General features: G+C 45.7%; 2 protein-coding genes across 4 annotated transcripts in view; both read left to right on the top strand.

Moving 5' to 3' along the window:
- Positions 1 to 1566, top strand: part of INPP5B (inositol polyphosphate-5-phosphatase B) — a 48187-nt gene extending 46621 nt beyond the window's left edge. Inside the window, 2 exon segments of the mRNA XM_043574530.1 lie at positions 373 to 484; positions 735 to 1566. Of these exon segments, the coding sequence (XP_043430465.1) occupies positions 373 to 484; positions 735 to 850 (228 nt within the window). The 3' untranslated portion in view covers positions 851 to 1566.
- A 1051-nt stretch (positions 1567 to 2617) lies between these two features.
- Positions 2618 to 21402, top strand: part of MTF1 (metal regulatory transcription factor 1) — a 46411-nt gene continuing 27626 nt past the window's right edge. For 2 of the 3 annotated variants that reach the window (XM_043574533.1, XM_043574531.1), the window contains exons 1-2: positions 2618 to 2726; positions 4373 to 4831. In XM_043574533.1, the coding sequence (XP_043430468.1) occupies positions 4424 to 4831 (408 nt within the window). In that variant the 5' untranslated portion in view covers positions 2618 to 2726; positions 4373 to 4423. Of the gene's footprint in view, positions 2727 to 2807; positions 3535 to 4372; positions 4832 to 21402 lie in introns of those variants that run through there. The other variant, XM_043574532.1, reaches the window with a different exon arrangement.

Here is a 21402-nt window from a genome sequence, read left to right as displayed (position 1 = left end):
AGCACGAGCAGGGGAGGGGTAGAGAGAGATGGAGACACAGAATCTGAAGCAAGCTCCAGGCTCTGAGCTGAGAGCACAGAGCCCAATGTGGGGCTCAAACTCACAGACTGCGAGATCATGACTCGAGCCGAAGTCGGATGCTTAACCGACTGAGCCACCCAGGCGCCCCTAGAATATTGACCTCTAAATTCACACAGTGCTTGATCCGTGCTTCTCTTTTGATTCTTGTGCAGAGTGCTAAGTGATCAGGACTTTCTTTGCATAGCCTTACTAATGTCCTGGGATCGTGCACTCAGTTGCTGGAATATATAGCAGATGCCTAACAGATGACTGACTGACTGAAAAGACAAATCCCAATTCTCCCTCTTTCAGGTCATTTCTACCCTCCCCACATTCCACCAAAATGTCTTCAACTACTTGATGGCGTTTTTGCGAGAATTACTGAAAAAATCAGCAAAAAATCATTTGGATGAGAATATTCTGGGTAAGCAGCCAAGTGTCTGTGGAAAGCATCTCTGCCAACCGAGACTCATTAGCAGAAATGTACTTGAGGGAGGTCCCAAGACCACTGCCGTGGAACTAAAATCTCCAGCTCTGGGCACAGTTCACCCTCATGCAGCTTTTATTTTTCAAGCAGAAAATAACGCTTTGGGGCACTCCTCCCAACTCAACAACACAAGAAGAAGTAGTGCTTCTTTTGCTGAATTGTTCTGTTTTCTGTGTTTTTCATGCAGCTAGCATATTTGGCAGCTTACTGCTTCGAAACCCAGCTGGTCACCAAAAGCTTGACATGGCAGAGAAGAAGAAGGCTCAAGAATTTATTCACCAGTTCCTCTGCAACTCACCCTGAGCCTATCTCCTCTCCTATTTTATTTGAGGCAGCCAATTACCAGCCCCACCTGTTTCAGATCAAGAAGATATGAGGGTTCTTGGAAGCAAAAGCGGCAGCTGCCTGTTTTCCTGAGCCCAGACCCCCCCACCCCCCCGTGGCTGTCACACTCATTGGTACTGTGAGTTGTGAAGACCTGGGGGAATCCACCACAATAAAACTGACAGTCAGTGTTCAGCTTTAGTTATTTAACACAGATCTATTTTTAAAAATTTTAAAGATGTTTAAATAACTGTACTTTTTGTGCTCACTCAGCCAGCCCGCCTCCAGGGCATTGTCAGTGCCTTCCCTGTAGCCTGGGCCGAGCTCCCCATGATCAGATATTTGAACAAACTTTGGGGTCCTGAAGGGAGAATGAATTGGACAGCAAGAATGCAAATGGGATCTGCTGGGTAAACAGGTCACAGCCACCCCAGATGCTTCCAGTTCTCTAAGCGCATGTGTATATGTATATACAAAGCCTACCCCCTTCCTACTCAGATGTGGCTCAACAGCTCTGGGGCTGGCACTCAGCCTCTGAGGGCAATACAGTGGCTTGAAAATGAAAATACTGAAGAAATTGGTGTTGTGGTGAAACAAATGGGATTTTCTGGGTCAGCAAATCCTCTAAACTGTATATGATGCATCCCCTTTCTCATGTGTAATATATTTTAATGATAAATGTATTTTTAACAGTGGTTGTTTGTATGTTTTTCTCTCTTAAGAGAGGGCAGTTGGACTTTTTGTGGCTTAAGCATTTCGGCAGCTGGTCAGGGGCCAGGCATCTATCTCTTTGGCCCCTGACCAATCTGGTGGGTGACGATCACTACTCATAGTTTTCAAGCAACGGATGTACAGGCATGGCCAGAACCCCTTGACCCTGATGTAGTCTCCGGGAGTTGTCCCACCCTGAATATTCTAGAGAAGTAGCTTATGGGGAAAACAGGCAGTGACTTCCGGGAGGTTCTAACAGATTTAACAAGCATTTTGAAGAGACAGAATAACGAAGGCACACGCAAAATCGCTTCTTGGGCACTTGAACGCCTAGACTCCCTGGCTGTGTAAAATGTGACCAAGATGCAGGCCAACAGGATGACTGTGAACGGTCAAAGAGAGGGAATGGCCAGTAGGTGGCGCTGACTGGCCCGGGCGGGAGTCCAGTAGAAGCCGGCAGTCGCAGGGCGGAAAGTTGGGACCGACGGCCTGGGCTGTCGTGAAGAAGGGAGTGGAGCGTCTTGTGCGCGCGCGAGGGGAAGAGGCGGCGCCGTCCTTTGGCTGCGCTTGGAGTACTCCCTGGTTCTGCCATTTGGATCCGATCTTCCTTTCCTGATCCCAGCTACTATACTAACTTTGGTGATGAGGGTAAGCTGGGAATGTCACAGCCTTGCAGGCTCCCCTTGCGGGTCCCAGCTAGAACTCGGATGGCCGACTGTGGTCCTTCTCGTAGGAGTTGTGGCTGCGAGGGTGAGGGCGGTCAGCGTAAGCCGGGCTGAGGCTGCTTTCGACTAGTGGTTGAGGGGTTCGACCCCTTTTCCTTGCGTGTGGTGCCACAGAACAGACGCCCCGACTCCCGGCCGGCTGCGGACACGGCCGGCGCTTCTCAGCGCGGGGCAAACTTACTGTCCCGCGGCGCCTCCACCGCGCCCCGCCCCGCCCCTCCTGCTCGCCAATTGGAGGCCCGAGCTCAGCCCCCACATCGCCTAAACCAACCAGAAGAGCCAGAGAGAGGCGGGGCCGGTATCTCCTCCTTCCTCCGGAAAGCGGAAGCGGAAGTGACGTTTGGGGAAGGTGGGGGCAATCATGGTGCCGCTGGGGAGGGGAGAAGCTGCCGCTGCCGCCGTTGCCGGGAGCCGCGGAGGTAAAAGGCGAAACTAGACGCGGCCTGGGCTCGGGGCTTCCCGGGGGGCGCGGGACTTAGGCTCCCTCCTGAGGCATTTCCCAGTAGAGACCCCACTCTGGTCACCATAGGGACCCCACCCCTCCTCCGTTTCCATGGGGATGGGTATCCAGCCCCCCTTGCCTGTTTCCATGGAGACCCGGACCCTGCCTCTCTTCGCCCGGCTTGGAGCCCCCCAGCCTGTCTTCGGATTTTTCCGTGTAGCCCTGGCTGGGGGCTGTCCCAGTCAGGTTCCTTTTCCCAGCCTTCTCTCAAGGGTGCTCCGTTTGTACTACTCGTGTGCCACCCTCAAGCCTCCTGGTCTTGTTTGTTCCGGACAGTTGGGTCTCCGCTTAGCTGCTGATGGTGCCGGGGAAGCCCTGAGGGGCCGCCGGTGCTCTTATCTCTCCTCCGATGCAGCGAAATGTGCATCTACCCGGGTTGCGTAAGCCAGAGCAAGGGGTCGGGCCGGTTCCTCCCAGATCCAATCCCTTGGCCTGTCTCTGGTAACTACCTCTCTGTCTAGCCGCCCCACTCCGTAAAGGTTCACTTTCTAACCCAGGACAGAGGAGAGAGATAAAGTGTAAAGCCAGACTGAAAACGAAAAGTGATGTGCTGATTATTTTTAAATTTCGTTCTGCCTGCCAAACCCAGATTTGTAGAACCGGTGTGTTTGCAGCTAAAGGAAGAAGAACTAATCCAGGACAGAAAAGATTTCAAATTTGGTATCCTTCCTGTGAGAACATACCTTTCGAAGAGAGGATGTCTTCCCAAGAGAGTATATCTGCAGGTCTTTCATTCATTTAACTGACATCTCCTGAACTCCTAGTGTCATCGTATTGTGCTAGGGAGAGTAGAAACAAAAATAAGACTCACCATTCTCTCGCCGCAGAGAGCACACTATACAAGCATGGGTCTAGTGGACACCACATTGTTTTAGGAGATAAATAGATATAATGGTCTTCTTTGGATATGCCTGACTAGGGATCAGACTGTCTACCCAGAAGCTGAAACATCTGTTTTAGGAAGGAGGGAATGAATTCACACTTGCTTTCCCTACTATTACCAGACATTGTGCTTTAATGAACATTATCTCTTTTACTCTGTGTAACAACTCTGAGAGAACGGGGATTACCAGTCCCACCTTATCCATAAGAAAGATGGAGCACAGAAAAGTTACCCAGGTACTAAGTGGCAAAGCTGGAATTTGTGGGTAGGTGACCCTGCCTCCAAAGTTCCACTTCCACAATGGACTACACTGCCTCGTGGTCTAATCTGGGGCATATCTGAATGGGGTTTTCTTACTTTAGGATGTGTAATAACTCAGCCTTGAGGCAGTTAGTCCTCTTCTCCCCTTTAAGTTTGGCAGTAAGGCATGTTTGGAAGGTCTTAAGAACTACTTATTTCTTCAGTTGTGTGCGTGTGTGTGTGTGTGTGTGTGTGTAAGGCATTGCTTTTCCTTTAAAATGACTTGATGGTTTCAAAGTTAAACTTTAAAAAATATGATTCCCAAGGAAGATGATTTTCATTTACTTTGGCCTCTTCTTCAAGTGAGAGGAAAAATGTGCCCTGTGGTTGCCAAGGAGGTCCCAGGGTATGGCTCTAACTCTGGCTTTGTCCTCTTGCAGATAGGTCATTACCTTTCCATTTCTCACAATTGGGCTGAGCACGATTGAACCATGGGGGAACACAGTCCGGACGACAACATCATCTACTTTGAGGCAGAGGAAGATGAGCTGACCCCCGATGACAAGATGCTCAGGTTTGTGGATAAAAACGGACTGGTGCCTTCCTCATCTGGAACTGTTTATGATAGGACAACTGTTCTTATTGAGCAGGACCCTGGCACTTTGGAGGATGAAGATGATGATGGACAGTGTGGAGAACACTTGCCTTTTCTAGTAGGGGGTGAAGAGGGCTTTCACCTAATAGATCATGAAGCAATGTCCCAGGGTTATGTGCAACACATTATCTCACCAGATCAGATTCATTTAACAATAAACCCTGGTTCCACGCCCATGCCAAGAAATATCGAAGGTGCAACTCTCACTCTGCAGTCGGAATGTCCAGAAACGAAACGTAAAGAAGTAAGTAAAGCAGTGGGTGAGGGCCCAGGTTTGCTTTGGAGAAAAATCCTTACACAACTCGCATTGGCCGTTTTAGCTGGGGAATAAAGGAGTCCCTGGAATGAGGACCTACAATGGCTTTGCTTGTCCGCAACACATAATGCTTCATATTTTGTTGTGACTGCCTTCTGGAACTTTTGGTTTGTATAGCCATATTGAAATTTGAGAAAGCTAATTTATAATTTTTCACCTTTTCTTGCCCACATCGTAAAATCAAATAGAAATTTCATTGAGGTAAGTCCATGTTTCTGAGGCTGAAATAACTAAATTTGGCTTATCTCTGGGGTGTGTATAAATGATTTGTTTGGGAGATGAGTATCTGCTGAAATATGCTTTATTTTTGTAGTGAATATTTGATGATTAACAAAGCCTCGCTTTCTCTTGTAAGAAATTCAGGCAAGAGACAGTAAACGAGAGCAGGTGATCTAAAATAAGTTTTCGTGCTCGTACTTAGCTACTGTGAGTAAGGTAATGTATGTCACAATGGTTGGAAAACCGTAAAGCGTTGTGCAAATTGTACTGGTAGTGATCAGCAGCAGAATGATACGGGTTAAAGGTAACGACAGACATTATCTAGGAACTGATTACAGGTCAATTAGAAAAAACAGATCACTGGTAATTGCAGCGTCGGGGACTAAATGTAAACTGTTACCAAACAGACATGGGATAAATCGCTTAGCAAAATATTTTTTCTCTTAGGCTGTAATTAAGGCCTTGAAATGGGAGAATTTTATTATTCATGCCATATGGCTTTCCCATGACTAGCCGTAGAATCTCAGAGCTGGAAGCAACCATAGAGAAACCAACCGTCTTGTCCTCCCTCCCACCTCACGCAGGCATTTCTCTACAGCATCTCTGACATTAGTTCCTCTGGTGTCTGCTTGAACACTTGCAGAATGACGAGAGCTCAGTGTTTCCCTGCTCAGCCTAATCCATTTATTGGCCAGCTCTGATTGTTAGAAAGCTTCTACTTGTATAGAGCCAAAAAACCTGCCTTCCTGGAGCTGCCGCTCACTGGTTCTAATTCCGCCTTCCTGCGCAACAGCAGGTTCAACCTTCCTCTCCCAGGACAGATCATGGATTTCTTTGAACATCATGGATGTCTCTTTATCTTCTCTTGTACAGGCTAAACACCTCGATTTACTTAAATAGTCCTCTTTGACATTTTCCCCTGATTTCTCATCAGTCCAGTCACCTTGGATTGTGTGAATTCCAGTTATCCGACGTCTTCTTAGAAATTCATAACTGAGCACAATCTCACAAGTGTGAGGCAGCCAGCACTGAATAGTGTGTGACCCTTATCTTTTAATCTGGACACTGTACTGTAATTGCTGTATAGGCTGTATTTTATTAGCAATGACAAGCTGTCGGCTTGTACTTGGAAACCTCTAGAATAGTGATTCTTAACTGGGGGCAGTTTTGCTCCTCGGAAGACATTTAGCAATGTCTGGAGACATTTTGGTTGTCATACTGGGGAAGTGCTGCTGCAGTCCAGTGGGTAGAGGCCAAAGATCCTGTTAGACATTCTGTAATATACAGGACAGCCCCCTGCAACAAAGAATTATCTGGGCCAAAATGTTGATTGGCTGTTTTCCAATAAAACTTTCTTTGCAAAACAGCCAGTTGGCTAGATTTTACCCGCTGGCTGGAGTTTGCCAACCCCTGGATGAGAACATAGGGAGCTTAGGGAATAGTTGAAAAGAAGGATGGACAGGTAGCAGAGATCCAGACATGGAAGGTGGTGATAACATGCTGAGGGCTTTGGACTGTATTGGGGAAATAGTGGGGAACCATTGAAGGTGTCTGAGCCAAGGATTCATATGGTTAGAGTAGCATTTTAGAAATACTGCTCTGGTAGCAGTGGTAGCTTGATTTCCCAGTTAGGAGGGGTTGTAGTTTAGATTTGGGGTTTTGTTTGAGTCTGATGAAGGGTAATGGTCTTGTGTTTGAAGAATGAATTGCGTATGATTCAAAGGATTCATCCATTTTTCTAAGTATGTTGGGTTCTTCTCTGTCTTAGTTCAGGGACCCCACGGATGATTGATGGAGCTTCAGGACTAGGAAGCAAGTAGTTAGAGTGCACCGTGATAGGTGCTTTAACAGAGGCCTGTTCAGCATGCTATGTCAGGCTGAGGAGAAAGCGTCAGACTCTGCTGCTCCCCTCACCTTCCGGGAATGGTGAGTCCCATCAGAGGAATCAAGAAGTCCGGAAGAGGAGAAAGTTTGGTGGGGAAACTGATGAGTTTGTTTGGAGTATAGTGAATGTTTAGTCTTTGAGGAAAAGTGAATCAAACAAGTTGAGAAGCCCTTTGGAAATGTAGATCTGAAGTCAAGGAAATGGCTCAGGATTCACAAATGGGCAGTAGGTCAAAGCGTGGGCAGTTTACTTAAGACAGGAGTTTAAGAGTTGGCCAGAGAATGTGAAGGTTAAAAAGAGAAAGAGGAACCAGAGATCACATAGTCAAAGAGATGGGTGGAAAACGGTGTTGTGGAAGGCGAGGGAAGAGTGTCAAGAAACAGAACTATTCTGTGTGACCCTGCAGAGGGGTTGGAGGACCCAAGAGAAGCCACTGGTTCCGTATCTGTGCCATTGATCACACCACGAGAAGTTTTTCGGTAGAGCACTGGGGGCCGAGGCCAGCTTCCAGTGATGGAGAAGTGAGTGGGTGGTGAGGAAACCGGAGGAAGGAAGTGTCAAGTTGGTTTAGGGTTTTTTTACTATGGTAGTTGGAGGAAGAAGAGTGATGAGGTAGTAGCAGCTCAAGGGGTGGGGGTGGGGGGGGGGTGAATCATTTCTTTAGCACAGAAAACTTGAACATGGCTTAGAGCCTAAACTGCAGGCCATCCCCGGTTAATGATTACTATGTGAAAGCGCTTCGAGCACAAATGTTTGGGAAACATTAAGTTGAATCAAGACAGAGGTTTGTTTATTATGGAATTTCTCTGAATTGTTGATGTGCTCATAACTATGGAGGAAGGAAATGCAGAATTCTCCAAATGTTGTGAACTTGGGAAACCATTTTCAGGTCTTATTTCCAAGGTCAGTATTTTGTGGAACCCATTGTGGGAAATGCTGATCTAGACAGAAAAGGAGGAGATGGTAGGGCGGGAATGATTATGCAATCACTTATATGAGCTGTCACTTTCCCACTACAGGTCTTCCTTGACTTACGGTGCGGTTATGTCCCGATAAACCCATTCTAAGTTGAAAATAGTGCATCGAAAACACCTAACCTACGATCTCGTAGCTTAGTCTAGCGTGTCTTAAACGTGTTCAGAGCCCTTACATTAACCTACAGTTGGGCAGAATCATCTCAAAGCCAATTTTATCATGACGTGTTGACCAGCTCATGTAATTGATTGAATACTGTACTGAAAGTGACAAACAGAATGGTTGTATGGGCACAGAATGGCTGGAAGTATATCGGTTGTTTACCCTTGTAATCTCAGGGCTGACTGGGAGCTGTGGCTCCCTGCTGCTGCCCAGAGTCACATGAAAGTACCCTACCTCATATCACTAGCCCGGGAAAAGATCCAAATTCACAATTTGAAGTACAGTTTCTCCTGGATGCATGTGGTTTTCTCACCATTGGAAAGTGGAACCATTATAAGGTGGGGACTGTACTGGCAGCCCGGTTGACTATTCATGTCTTCAGGTCTTGTTGAGTAGATAAGGTCAAGAGTACTGTGAGCACCTTGTTCAGTCTACTGTGGATTTAGCTCACTGTACTTTTATCCCACCATATCTTTCCATTCTGTCCATGAAGCCTACATGGAAGATTCTAGAAATTTTAAAAAATCAGTTGATGTGAGGGAGAAGCATCAATGGCTTTTAGTCTTTGAAAATGTTGCTTATTGAGCAGGCCTTCAGGGGACTTGACTTCCTGAAACACCATTTTATTTTGCTTTTTCTTTAACAATAATTGGGGTGGGGAGGACACTGAAATTCATTTAAATGGTCTGAGAGGCCAATGTTTATAACTATTTGATAACACTTTTCGTGATTTCTGTATTCCCTCTTTTCCCTTTTTTTTTTTTTTTTTTACACTTGGGCTTTTTCTTCCTTCATCTCCATGTACAGGTATTACTCTTGAGAAATCACATCATTTGATAACTAGTTAGTCTTCTTGGCCTCGCAAGCAGCTTATTTTCTGAGTCAGATTTTATCCTGATTTTCCTGTTCACCCCTGATTGTTCCATTGTTTCCTGTAGTGTATAGTTGGCTTACCTGTTACTTCACTTTTTTCCTAAGTGCTTGTCTTGCGTAAAAATAAACCAGCCAGAACCTGGCTACAGATGCTGTCTTCTTCCACGGGGCCACTGGCCATTCTGACTCTAATTTCATGTATCTTATTTTCATACTTGCTGTCTTACTGCCAGCAAGTATGGTAGCTTTGAGAAATCTCCAATCAAAATATGTCATTCTACACAAGATGAGCATTCTAAAGAGTTGTTCCTTTTGTGCCTTTCTCTTTTGGGTTTCTGAGCAGCTGGGTTCATGTAGTCCGTGGTTTCCCAAACTTTCTTGCATCTGTGTCTTCCTGAGAACCTGCCAGGACCGTCTTGTCACCTGTTCACCTACCTCTGTACGAACCACACTGGTGAACATTAATGTACCTCCTGGGGCTAAGTGACCTTGCCACTTTGCTGCTGAGTAATTGGCTAAGAAGTCAAGAAAGCCGGGAAATCCTATACCATATGTGTCCTTCATGGCGCACCAAAATATTCTGGTACATCGATTGGAAAAGAGTATCTTTTTTTTTCTACCAAGAAGCACAGTTTCAGAGATGCTTTGTGAATTAGGCTGCTTGCTATATTAGTCAGTGACACTGCAAGAGGAGTTTTGGCTTTTTTCTTAGTGTGGCAAATTTTAAATATAAGAATAAAGGGAGGGGCACCTGGGTGCCTCAGTAAGTTAAGTGTCCCAACTGTTGATTTCGGCTCAGGCCACGATCTCACGGTTCCTGAGACGGAGGCCCATGTCGGGCTCTGTGCTGACAGCATGGAGCCTACTTGGGATTCTCTCTCTCTCTCTCTCTCTCTCTCTCTCTCTCTCTCTCTCTCTCTTTCTGCTTTTCCCCTGCTCACATGTGTGCACTTTCTCTCTCAAAATAAATAAATTAAAAAAAAAAAAAAGAGGGGCGCCTGGGTGGCTCAGTCAGTTGAGCGTCCGACTCTTGGTTTCGGCTCACGTCATGTGAGTTCAAGCCCCACATCGGGCTTTGTGCAGCTGGAAGCGCAGAGCCTGCGTGGGATTCTCTCTCTCTCTCTCTCTCTCTCTCTCTCTCTCTCTCTCCCCCTCTCCCTCTCCCTCTCCCTCTCCCTCTCCCTCTGTCCCTCCCCCACTTGTGCTGTCTCTGTCTATCTCAAAATAAATAAGTAAACTTAAAAAAAAAAGAATAAGGGGGAAAATTTGATTCTAGTGTTTTGCAATATGTCCTTTACTTTGGGAGACCTAGTTCCAATCTCATTCCTCGTTATGAACCCCTCAGGCAGTGGAATGATCCACTCTGACAAATGTGGATGTTGCTGACTCTCCTAGAGGGGAACTACTTGCTTTTTAGCCTTTGCAAACTGTGATTACATGTCTTCCCAGGCTCCCTTCTGAACTCCCACAGAATTGCCATTCAGAACTAGGACTTGAAATTCTGGCGTTAAGGATCCACTCACTCTTTCCACAAGCTTTTACTTATTATCTACTTTTGTCAGGTATCAGGAAGGTCAAAGAAATAATCCCTGCCCTGGAGGGCTTGGACTCCAGCAGCGAGACTGCTGGAAGCTGTGTGTGCGGGATTTGTAGAAGCCAGGGCAAGAAGCATTTTCCGTTTACCACCAGGAGAAACCATTTATGCGTGCTTCCCTGCACGCCTGCGTGTGTGTTACATACCTCCTCGCGGCCATCGGCATTTCTGTCACTGAAGCCCGCTGGCCTGGAAAAGGGACGGAGGTGGTTTTGTGTACATACTGGTTTTACAGCATGGTGCTGCAGAAATAACAGGTCTCAGATTCACGTTTTATATAAGCTGTACCTATTGGATATTGCTAACATTTTGCTATTGTAGGACATTGGAAAAAGAACCCACATTTTAATGTTTTTCTCTTATTTAAATCAAGCCTGTTTCTTAAAATTGTTTCTTCTGTGAAGTGCAAAGGGATAATTTAGACCCAGAGTTCCATCTTTGTTCTGCTTTATTCTGTGTGGCCTTGGGCGAGCTGCTCTGTTTCCTCTTTTGTAAAATTGAAATAAAAATATCTCATTGCATTTTGTGAAGATTAAATGAGATTTATTCATACATAAATATACAACAGTATGTGCATAAAACATCTAGCACAGTGTGGTCGTTCAGTGAATGCTCATTTACTTTCTGTCCCTTGTAGGCCCACGCAGTTTTTGAAGGAGGTGCGGAGGTAATCTCCAGTTTATGAAGAGGTTGAAATGGCCTCTGTTAGGAACTCTTTGGTTCCTAAAAACAAGGTTATGAGGGGCGCCTGGGTGGCTCAGTCGGTTGAGCATCCGACTTCGGCTCTGGTCATGGTCTCGCAGTTTGTGAGTTCGAGCCCTGCGTCGGGCTCTGTGCTGACAGCTCAGAGCCTGGAACCTGCTTCGGATTCTGTGTCCCCCTCTCTCTCCACTCCACTCCTGCTTGTGCTCTGTCTCTGTCTTTCAAAAATGAATAAACATAAAAAAGAAAATTTAAAAAAAAAAAAAACAAGAACCAAGGTTATGAATTGTGGTTGGGTTCCAGGACAGCCTACAGAAGTCCCATAACCCCTAATTCACTGAACTGTTGTATTAATATCACTGTGGAATGTGAACCACTGTTTATGATCAGGAGAACATGTTTTTAACCCTGCTGCGGAACTCTGTGAACACCAGCCCTCATCACTGGTAGTCTGTTCCCTTTGACTTCCTTAGCCATCCGGCCACTGAAAGTTACTTCCTTGGTGGGCATTTGGAGCACCAGGCAAAGCTGAGGGCTCATTAAAAAAACAAAACAGGGGCGCCTGGGTGGCGCAGTCGGTTTGGCGTCCGACTTCAGCCAGGTCACAATCTCGCGGTCCGTGAGTTCTAGCCCCGCGTCGGGCTCTGGGCTGATGGCTCAGAGCCTGGAGCCTGTTTCCGATTCTGTGTCTCCCTCTCTCTCTGCCCCTCCCCCGTTCATGCTCTGTCTCTCTCTGTCCCAAAAAATAAATAAACGTTGAAAAAAAAAATTTAAAAAAAAACAAACAAACAAACAAAAAAAAACACCCTTTTGGGGCGCCTGGGTGGCTCAGTCGGTTCAGCGTCCGACTTCAGCTCAGGTCATGTTCTCGCGGTCTGTGAGTTTGAGCCCCACGTCAGGCTCTGTGCTGACAGCTCGGAGCCTGGAGCCTGTGTCGGATTCTGTGTCTCCCTCTCTCTGCCCTCCCCTGCTCATGCCCTGTCTCTCTCTCTCTCCCAAAAATAAATGAACATTAAAAAAAAAATTCAAACACCCTTTTTTGGGTGCCTGGGTGGCTCAGTCACTTAACTTTCCAACTTTTGATTTTGGCTCAGGTCATGATTTCATGATTCGTGGGTTTGAATCCCGCATTGAACTCTGTGCTGGCAGCACAGAGCCTGCTTGGGATTCTCTCTTTCCCTCTCTCTCTGCCCCTCCCCTGCTCATGCCCTCTTTTTTCTCTTTCTCAAAATAAAATAACATTTAAAAAATAAAAACAATAAAAATACTTTAAAAATAAAATAAAAAACACCCTTTTTATTGAGCTATAATTGACATCTAACATTATATTAGTTTCAGATGTACAACATAATGATTCAGTATTTGTATACATTGTGAAGTGATCATCACAATAAATCAAGTTAACATCGGTCACCACACATAGTTGCAGTTTCTTTTCTTTTAAAAAAAATTTTTTTTTAATGTTTATTTATTTTTGAGACAGAGAGAGACAGAGCATGAACAGGGGAGGGTCAGAGAGAGGGAGACACAGAATCTGGAACAGGTTCCAGGCTCACCTGTCAGCACAGAGCCCGACGCGGGGCCCGAACTCACGAACCTCGAAATCATGACCTGAGCCGAAGTCGGCCGCTTAACCGACTGAGCCACCCAGGCGCCCCTGCAGTTTCTTTTCTTATGAGAACTTTTAAGCTCCCTCTTGGCAGCTTTCAAATATACAATATGGTACCATTAACTTTAGTCACCATACTGTATCCTGCATCCCCGTGACTTAACGTACTTTATGAACCAAGGGGTCTTCTAGCCGAGGAATAAGGGCTCCGATTACGCTGGTGGTGTTGGGAGGGTAAGATGCCTAGCAGCCGCTGAGTGCCTGCTGTGTACTAGTCACTGTGTTAGGGGCTTCCACATAGTTTTGTATTTGATCTTTTTCACAGTTTATAAGCTAGGTACTTTTAGCCCTCATTTTACAGATGGAAAGAAAAACGGCTTAAAAACATACAACTGGCAGGTGGTAGGAATGAGGTTTGAACTAAGGGCTTTCTGGATGCCAAAGCCTGTGCTTTTCTAACAAACGCACCACCTTTGTAAAGACGTGGGGGAGACTCGGCCACCGAGGCCCGTTAGCCGTGGAAAGGGCTGAGCATCGAGGAGCAGCAGGGCAGCGTTAGTTCTGCAAGGGTAAAAGGCTGAGGTGTGGGAACCGCTGTGTGAAGTCAGCTCGGGTTAGTGGGCAGTGGGAGGCCCGATGAAGAAATGGGGGCAGTCAGAGCTCTTGCATTTCTACGTTGAGCACTGTGGTTACGCATTGTGGGGTAGAAGAAATGAGATCGGTGCAGGTCTGGGAACAGAGCTGGTATTGGGGAGAAGGGTGGGAAGTCCCTCGTGTTGAGGAGGACTGGCCAGGCCAGGCGTTGGTTTGTGAGAATGTTTAGGCACTAGGTGCTCAGGGCCAGAGACTCCCTTTCCTCATTGAACATGGGGCTGGTAAAGAGTGTAGAATCTAGTTCCCTTGATCCCTCATTTCTTTTTCCTCTGGCAGAAACCCAGTCTTTTTTCTTTGCTGAAAAAAAATTAAAAAAAAATTTTTTTTGTTAACGTTTATTTATTTTTGAGACAGAGAGAGACAGAGCATGAACAGGGGAGGGTCAGAGAGAGAGGGAGACACAATCTGAAACAGGCTCCAGGCTCAGCTGTCAGCACAGAGCCCGACGCGGGGCTCGAACTCACAGACCGTGAGATCATGACCTGAGCTGAAGTCGGTTGCTTAACCAACTGAGCCATCCAGGCACCCCTGCTGAAAAAAAATTTTAAATATTTATTTATTTACCTTGAGAGAGAGAGAGAGAGAGAGCGAGAGAGCATGTGCGCTAGCACACGTTTGAGTTGGGGAGAGTCCGAGAGAGGGAGGGAGGGAGGGAGGGAGGGAGAGAGAGAGAGAGAGAGAGAGAGAGAGAGAGAGAGAGAGAATCCCAAGCAGGCTCCATGCTCAGCACAGAGCCCAACATGGGGCTCACTTCCACGAACTGTGAGATCACGACCTGAGCCGAAAGTCAGAGGCTCACTTAAGAGTCAGAGGCTTAACTGACTGAGTCATCCAGGCGCCCCCTTTTCTGAAATTTAGGCTTTTGTCTTCTGGAGTCCAGTGTTTAATTTTCTTGTTGTTTGCTTATCTCATTTTCCTTTCCTTCTCTGACTTCTGTTGACTTAACCAGGCAATCATCTTTGTTAAACATTTCTCTATTCTAGAACTATTCAAAACACCTTGTAAACCAACATCAGTTCTCTGAAAGCTCATGCTTCTTGCTTTTGATAGTATTGGACCCCATCCTCAGTTAGCCTACCGTGTGCCCACTCTGTGCTCGTTACCTTAGGAATGAACAAGTGTCAGAGGCCTCACAGGAAAGTTAAAATGAGTCAGTTCTTCAGCTCTTTTAGAGAAATGCATTCTTTATTATCAGTGGAATTGTTAGTGACTTTATGTTCATATTATAGATAATGCTAGTTAATTTCAAGAGGTGAATGAATTACGTGTCACTTCTCCCTCAAGTTCTTTTTTTTTTTAATTTTTTTTTTTTTTTTTTTTAGCGTTTATTTATTTTTGACACAGAGAGAGACAAAGCATGAACGGGGGAGGGTCAGAGAGAGGGAGACACAGAATCTGAAACAGGCTCCAGGCTTCAAGCTGTCAGCACAGAGCCCGACACGGGGCTCAAACTCACGGACCGCGAGATCATGACCTGGGCCGAAGTCGGCCGCTTAACCAACTGAGCCACCCAGGCGCCCCTCCCTCAAGTTCTTTAAATTCAGCTTGAGAATCCTTTCTCAGTGGTCTCCAAGTCTAAGTTAGATGCTTTTTCTCTGTATTTCTATTCTCACATCCATTATCAGCACAACTTCTCATGCCATTCTGATCTATTTGTTTGATTCTCTCTCTTTTTTTTTAATGTTTGTTTATTTATTTTGAGATAGAGCGCGACCAGGGAGGGGGCACGTGGTAGGCTCACCGAGAGAGGGAGAGACTCCCAAGCAGGCTCTGCACTGTCAGTGCAGAGCCTGATGCGAGGCTCGATCTTGCGAACCGTGAGATCACTACGAGAGCTGAAATCAAGAGTCAGCCACTTAACGGACTGAGCCACCCAGGTGCCCCTGTTTGAGTCTCCTCTTGACGTTGAGCTCCTTGAGAGCAGGGACTATCTTTTCTATATTCCTAGCACCTTGGACAATATAAGCCTTGCAACATAATTTTTTGAAAGCATGCAGGCGTGATAAACCTTACTTGTATTTAAATGTACCACATGTTGCAATACCTCTTCTCTGTAACCCTGAGAACTTACGTGTTTTTTGCAACTTCCTGTTCTGATCCAGTTTGAGGAGGTTTAGCTTTCCCTTTTGTGAAACTTGGTGCCATTTTAAAACGATTCTGAAAGACACAGGGTAATGACTTCCATTTACTGCCTGCCTTCTGATGGGGTGAGAGAGGGCTCGTTTCTTCAGTGTATTATTAGGGAGCAGGCATTTGCCTTGGCAGTCCACCTGGCTGTCCCACCTTGAGACACAAATGTCTTCCCCAGTCCGCGTCCTCTCCCAGCTTTCTCTCCCGTCTCTGTCTTCGCAGTCAAGTTCCTTGAAAGAGTAGTTACATTCATTGTCTTCTGTTGCTTGCCTTTCCCAGACTTCTCAAGAGTGTAACATTTTGGTTTCTCTTCTACTCCTCCAGTGAAGCTAATCTTGCCGGGGCACTTACGACCTGGCAAGTTGGCCATATCCAAGGAAGTTTTTTTTTAAGTTTATTTATTTGTTTTGAGAGAGCGAGAGAGAGAGAACACATGAGCAGGGGAGGGACAGGAGAGAGAGAATCCCAAGCAGGCTCTGTGCAGTTTTGTGCAGAGCCCGACGTGGGGCTCAATCTCATGACCTGTGAGATCGTGACCTGAGCCGAAATCAAGAGTCGCTTAACCACCGACTGAGCCACCCAGGCGCCCCTCCAAGAAAGGCTTTAATGAAAGTCATCTCTGCTGCATTTGACCCAGTTGACCATCCTTCTTCCTTTGTTACTCGTCACCTTTGTCACTACTTTGCTCTACATTAAGTCCTGCTGATTTTGTTTGTTTGTTTACTCCCTCCTTCCTTCCCTCCTTCAACAAACGTGAATGTAGTGCCGCTCATCCACAAGGCTAGCCACAGAGGCTGTGACCAGAGACAGGCATGGGCCCTGCTCTCATGGATCCTACAGTCCACCAGGAGAGTAGCCACTCATTCACTGAACTCAACAAATACTTATTTAGTGCCTCGTGTTTTCCAGCTACTGCCATGCCTACCAACTAAAGAGGTGTTGCTATAAAACCATTCCTTGAGGAAGAAACTTTTAATGGAAGCTTGCATTGGCCAAGTAAAAAACCTGGATGGGAATAGGGGTTGGTAGGGCAAGGAGACGGGGAGCGGTAGTTAATTATTGATGGTGCTGCTACTTATAAAGTTCTCAACTGCTGTCGCATCTTAAGAATGAGCGCCTGCCCTTATCGCTCACCATTGTTGAAACGCCCTGGTTGAGACACGCTGCTCCTTCATTGTGGCAGCCATAGTCCTGCTTCTTACTTCCTGGTCGGTGACTGTTTTGAAATCTCTACCTGGCAGAACCAAAGAGGTTTTCAGTCTTGATGGGAAGTCAGGATATATGTGTGAGAGGATCATTAACAGCATGGGCTCGGTGCCGAATGAGTGGTATAGTTAAATATTATTGGATCAGAGAAGGGCACTGTCACTCACACGTGGGGTGATCGTGGCAGGCCTTGGAAGTAGTGAGGCTTGAGTGGAAGGAAGAGAGAGACTTAGAAAAGGAGAGAAGGAACCAGACGTTTCCAACAGAGAGGAAGGAGAGGCAGAGGCAGGCGAGTGGGAATTCAGTGTGGTGATTGAGGAAGGGGTCCTGTTGCTGTAGGCCTAGATGGAACCTAGTGTTGGACCGGTTCTGGAGTAATGTGGTCAAAGGCAGAAGGGGACCTATGGGGGGGGGGAGGGGGAGGGGACTTTGAATATCAGGCAAAGGGACCTTAACATCTGAGCATAGAGATGGCATGTGGAGAACACTGCTTTAGAACAAATCTGGCAATGAGTGGCTTCAGACCTACTAGGCACTGAGACATGATAATGCCCAGCCCAATAATTCAGTTCCATGGATGTTTACAGAGCACCTCCTGCACGTCAGGGGGAAGGTGAGGAACGAATAATACGTGGGAGAACACTTGCTAAAGACTTGTGCAAGATTGTTGGGGCTTGGGCAGATGAGAGAAGGAATGAGAAGGAGACTGGAGGAGTCAGGGCTCCTCCCACCCCTGCACCCACAGGCTTTAGGGTTTGGCAAACAGTGGCCCGTGGGCCAAATCCATCCAGATGCCTGTTTTTGTAGAATGGCTTTTATATTTTTATTTCTTTTATTATTTATTTATATTTTTTATTCTTTATTTTTTAAATTTACATCCAAGTTAGCATATAGTCTAGCAATGATTTTAGGAGTTTATTTCTTAATGCCCCTTACCCATTTAGCCCATCCCCCTCCCATGACCCCTCCAGTAACCTTTGTTCTCCATATTTAAGAGTCTCTTCTGTTTTGTCCCCTTCCCTGTTTTTATATTATTTTTGCTTCCCTTCCCTTAAGTTCATCTGTTTTGTATCTTAAAGTCTTCATATGAGTGAAGTCATATGATATTTGTCTTTCTCTGTCCTCATATGAGTGAAGTCCCATGATATTTGTCTTTCTCTGACTAATTTCGCTTAGCATAATACCCTCTAGTTCCATCCATGTAGTTGCAAATGACAAGATTTCATTCTTTTTGATTGCCGAGTGATACTGCATTGTATATATATACACCACATCTTCTTTATCCATTCATCCATCGATGGACATTTGGGCTCTTTCCATACTTTGGCTTTGTTGATAGTGCTGCTATAAACATGGGGGTGCATGTGCCCCTTCGAAACAACACGCCTGTATCCCTTGGATTAATACCTAGTAGTGCAATTGGTGGGTGTAGGGTAGTTCTATTTTTAATTTTTGGGGGGAACCTCCATCCTGTTTTCCAGAGTGGCTGCACCAGTTTGCATTCCCACCAGCAGTGCAAAAGAGATCCTCTCCACATCCTCGCCAACGTCTGTTGTTGTCTGAGTTGTTAATGTTAATCATTCTGACAGGTGTGAGGTGGTATCTCATTGTGGTTTTGGTTTGTATTTCCCTGATGATGAGTGATGTTGAGCATTTTTCATGTGTTGGTTGGCCATCTGGATGTCTTCTTTGGAGAAGTGTCTACTTAAGTCTTTTGCCCATTTCTTCACTGGATTATTTGTTTTTTGGATGTTGAGTTTGATAAGTTCTTTATAGACTTTGGATACTAAACCTTTATCTGGTATGCAGATATCTTCTCCCATTCTGTCTCTTGCCTTTTAGTTTTGCTGATTGTTTCCTTCACTGTGCAGAAGCTTTTTATTTTGATGAGGTCCCAACAGTTCATTTTTGCTTTTGTTTCCTTTGCCTCTGGAGACATGTTGAGTAAAAAGTTGCTGCAGCCAAGGTCAAAGAGGTTTTTGCCTGCTTTCTCCTCGAGGATTTTGATGACTTCCTGTCTTATGTTTGGGTCTTTCATCCATTTTGAGTTTATTTTTGTGTATGGTGTAAGAAAGTGGTCCAGGTTCATTTTTCTGCATGCCGCTGTCCTGTTTTCCCAGCCCCCCTTGCTGAAGAGACTGTCTTTATTCCACTGGATATTCTTTTCTGCTTTGTCAAAGATTAGTTGGCAATATGTTTGTGGGTCCATTTCTGGGTTCTCTATTCTGTTCCATTGATCTGAGTGTCTGTTTTTTGTGCCATGGTTTTTATATTTTTAAATGATTTTTTTTAATCAAAAGAATAGTATTACATAGTGAAATGATACGAAATTCAAATTCCACTGTCCATAAAAAAAGTTTTTCTGGAGCAGAAGCTGGCTTGTCCATTTAGATATTGTCTATGGTTACTTTCACCTAACAGCAGCAGAGGCGAGGGGTTGTAATAGAGTCTGCGTGGCCCACAAAGCCTAAAACCATCCGGCCCTTTGTGGAAACCTTGTCCATCCTTGAGTCACACCCGCCCTTACCTCAGTCCCTCCGCTCTGAAACTGCCTGTCCCTCTTCCCACCTGAGGCTTTTCCCTCCACCAGGCTTTTAACTATCCTGTTCTTTATATTCCTCTTAGACTCTCAGCTTCTCTTTTTTCCAAGACCTTTCTCCTTCCAAATATGCTCAGGACCTGCCCTACTTTTAAGAAAAAATCTTCAACTCAGAAGTCCACTCTGGCTCCTGCTGTCCATCTGTCATCTCTGCCTCCACTTTGTCTTTGGTTCATTCACCTTGACCCAGGCTTTGGGCCCTAGCAGTTCATTAAAACTTAGCCTTGTTAAGTAACTAGTGATTCCTAGCTGCTGGATCTAGGAGTTTCCTCAGACCTATCTTGTTTTCTCAAGACATTTCAGGTTTTGATCATTCTTCCTTGAGATCCTTTTTCTTTTTCTTTGTTTTTTTTTTTTTAATTTTAAAGGTTTATTCATTTTTGAGAGAGAGAGAGAGGAAGAAGGGGAGGGGCAGAGAGAGAGGGAAACACAGAATCGGAAGCAGGCTCCAGGCTTGAGCTGTCAGCACAGAGCCCGATGTGGGGCTCGAACTCAGAAACGATGAGATGGTGACCTGGGCTGAAGTCAGATGCTTAACCAACTGAGCCACCCTGGCGCCCTTCTTTTTTTTTCTTAATTTTTCTTTTTTAATTTTTTAGAGAGAGAGAGCATGAGCAGGGCAGAGAAGCAGAGAGAGAGGGAGAGCAAGAATCTCAAGCAGGTTCCACACTCAGTGCAGAGCCCCACGCAGGGTTTGATTCCATGACCCTGTGATCATGACCTGAGCCGAACTCAAGAGTCAGACTCTCAACCATCTGAGCCACCCAGACACCCCCTCGAGATCCTTTTTCTCTTGCCTTCTGTGCCATCATTCTCCTTTGTGTCTTCCTGTTTCCCCAGCCCATTCCCCTACTCACCCAGCAGTGGCTTCACTTCTTTTACAAGCACCTTAAACATTGGTGACTTTCTGAGCTCTAGCCTTTGTCCTCTTACAAGAGCTACTATTGTATACTCTATGCCATTCACTATATTTAAATGAATTATGCAGATTATTCCTGATCCTTACAACAATCCTAAAAAGATAGGTTTTATTTCCTCCATATTGTAAATAAGGAAAGTGAGGCTTAGTGTACTTAAGTAATTTTCTCAAGGTTACACAGTAAGTGGCAGAGCTGTGCTTGAACCTGGCCTGCTTTGGTATGCAGGTAAAGTCAGCTACGTGTACCAGGGACTCCTGCCATAGGCATTCCTTTCAGTTTCCAGCCTGTATGTCTGACTGTCCACTAGACGTTTCTACCTGGAAGTCCTGGTAGCACCTCAAAGCCAACTCATCATCTCTCCTCCATCCCCATCCAGTCCCAGGTTGGTGGTGTGCCCATCTGTTTAGTCACCCAGGCCACACTCTTGACCGAGGCTTTATCTCTCCCTAACCCCTTCTGCTCCCCAGTTGCCACTGCGGCCAGTCATTCCTCCTGCTTTAATGTCTCTGAAATTCATCTCTCACATTGTCCACTCTCACTTGCTGTTCAGGTTTTTCTCATCTCTCTCCTGGACTATTGTCCCTCTTCTCCTAGCCTCTACCCCTTCTTCTGTTCTCTTACCCTTCCAGCCCATCCTCCACTAGGCTACCAGAAGGATCTCTCCTAAACTGCAGATCTCATTTGTTGCTCCCTTGGTTGAAACCTGTTGGTGAGTCCCCTTTGTCCTGTTCCTCTACTCCACAGTTTGACTAAGGAGGCCTCACCTTATTTTTCTAGATCTTTCTCCTTCCAGCCTCATACGTACTGCGAGTGTGTTTGTGGTTCACTGTACCAGCACTCCTATTTCCCTGCAGTTCCCAAGGTGTCACCTCTTTCTGGAATGCCCTTCTCTTCCTGGTTTATCTGAGAAACACCTTTTCAGTGTATCCCTAAAACAAACAGGCAAATGACAAACACTTCAATTCAGAGAG

The sequence above is a fragment of the Prionailurus bengalensis genome, chromosome C1 (genome assembly GCF_016509475.1).
Source record: "Prionailurus bengalensis isolate Pbe53 chromosome C1, Fcat_Pben_1.1_paternal_pri, whole genome shotgun sequence".
NCBI classification, from domain to species: domain Eukaryota; kingdom Metazoa; phylum Chordata; class Mammalia; order Carnivora; family Felidae; genus Prionailurus; species Prionailurus bengalensis.
Note: the sequence above shows the minus strand (reverse complement) of the source record. Positions and strands in the feature narration are given on the sequence as shown.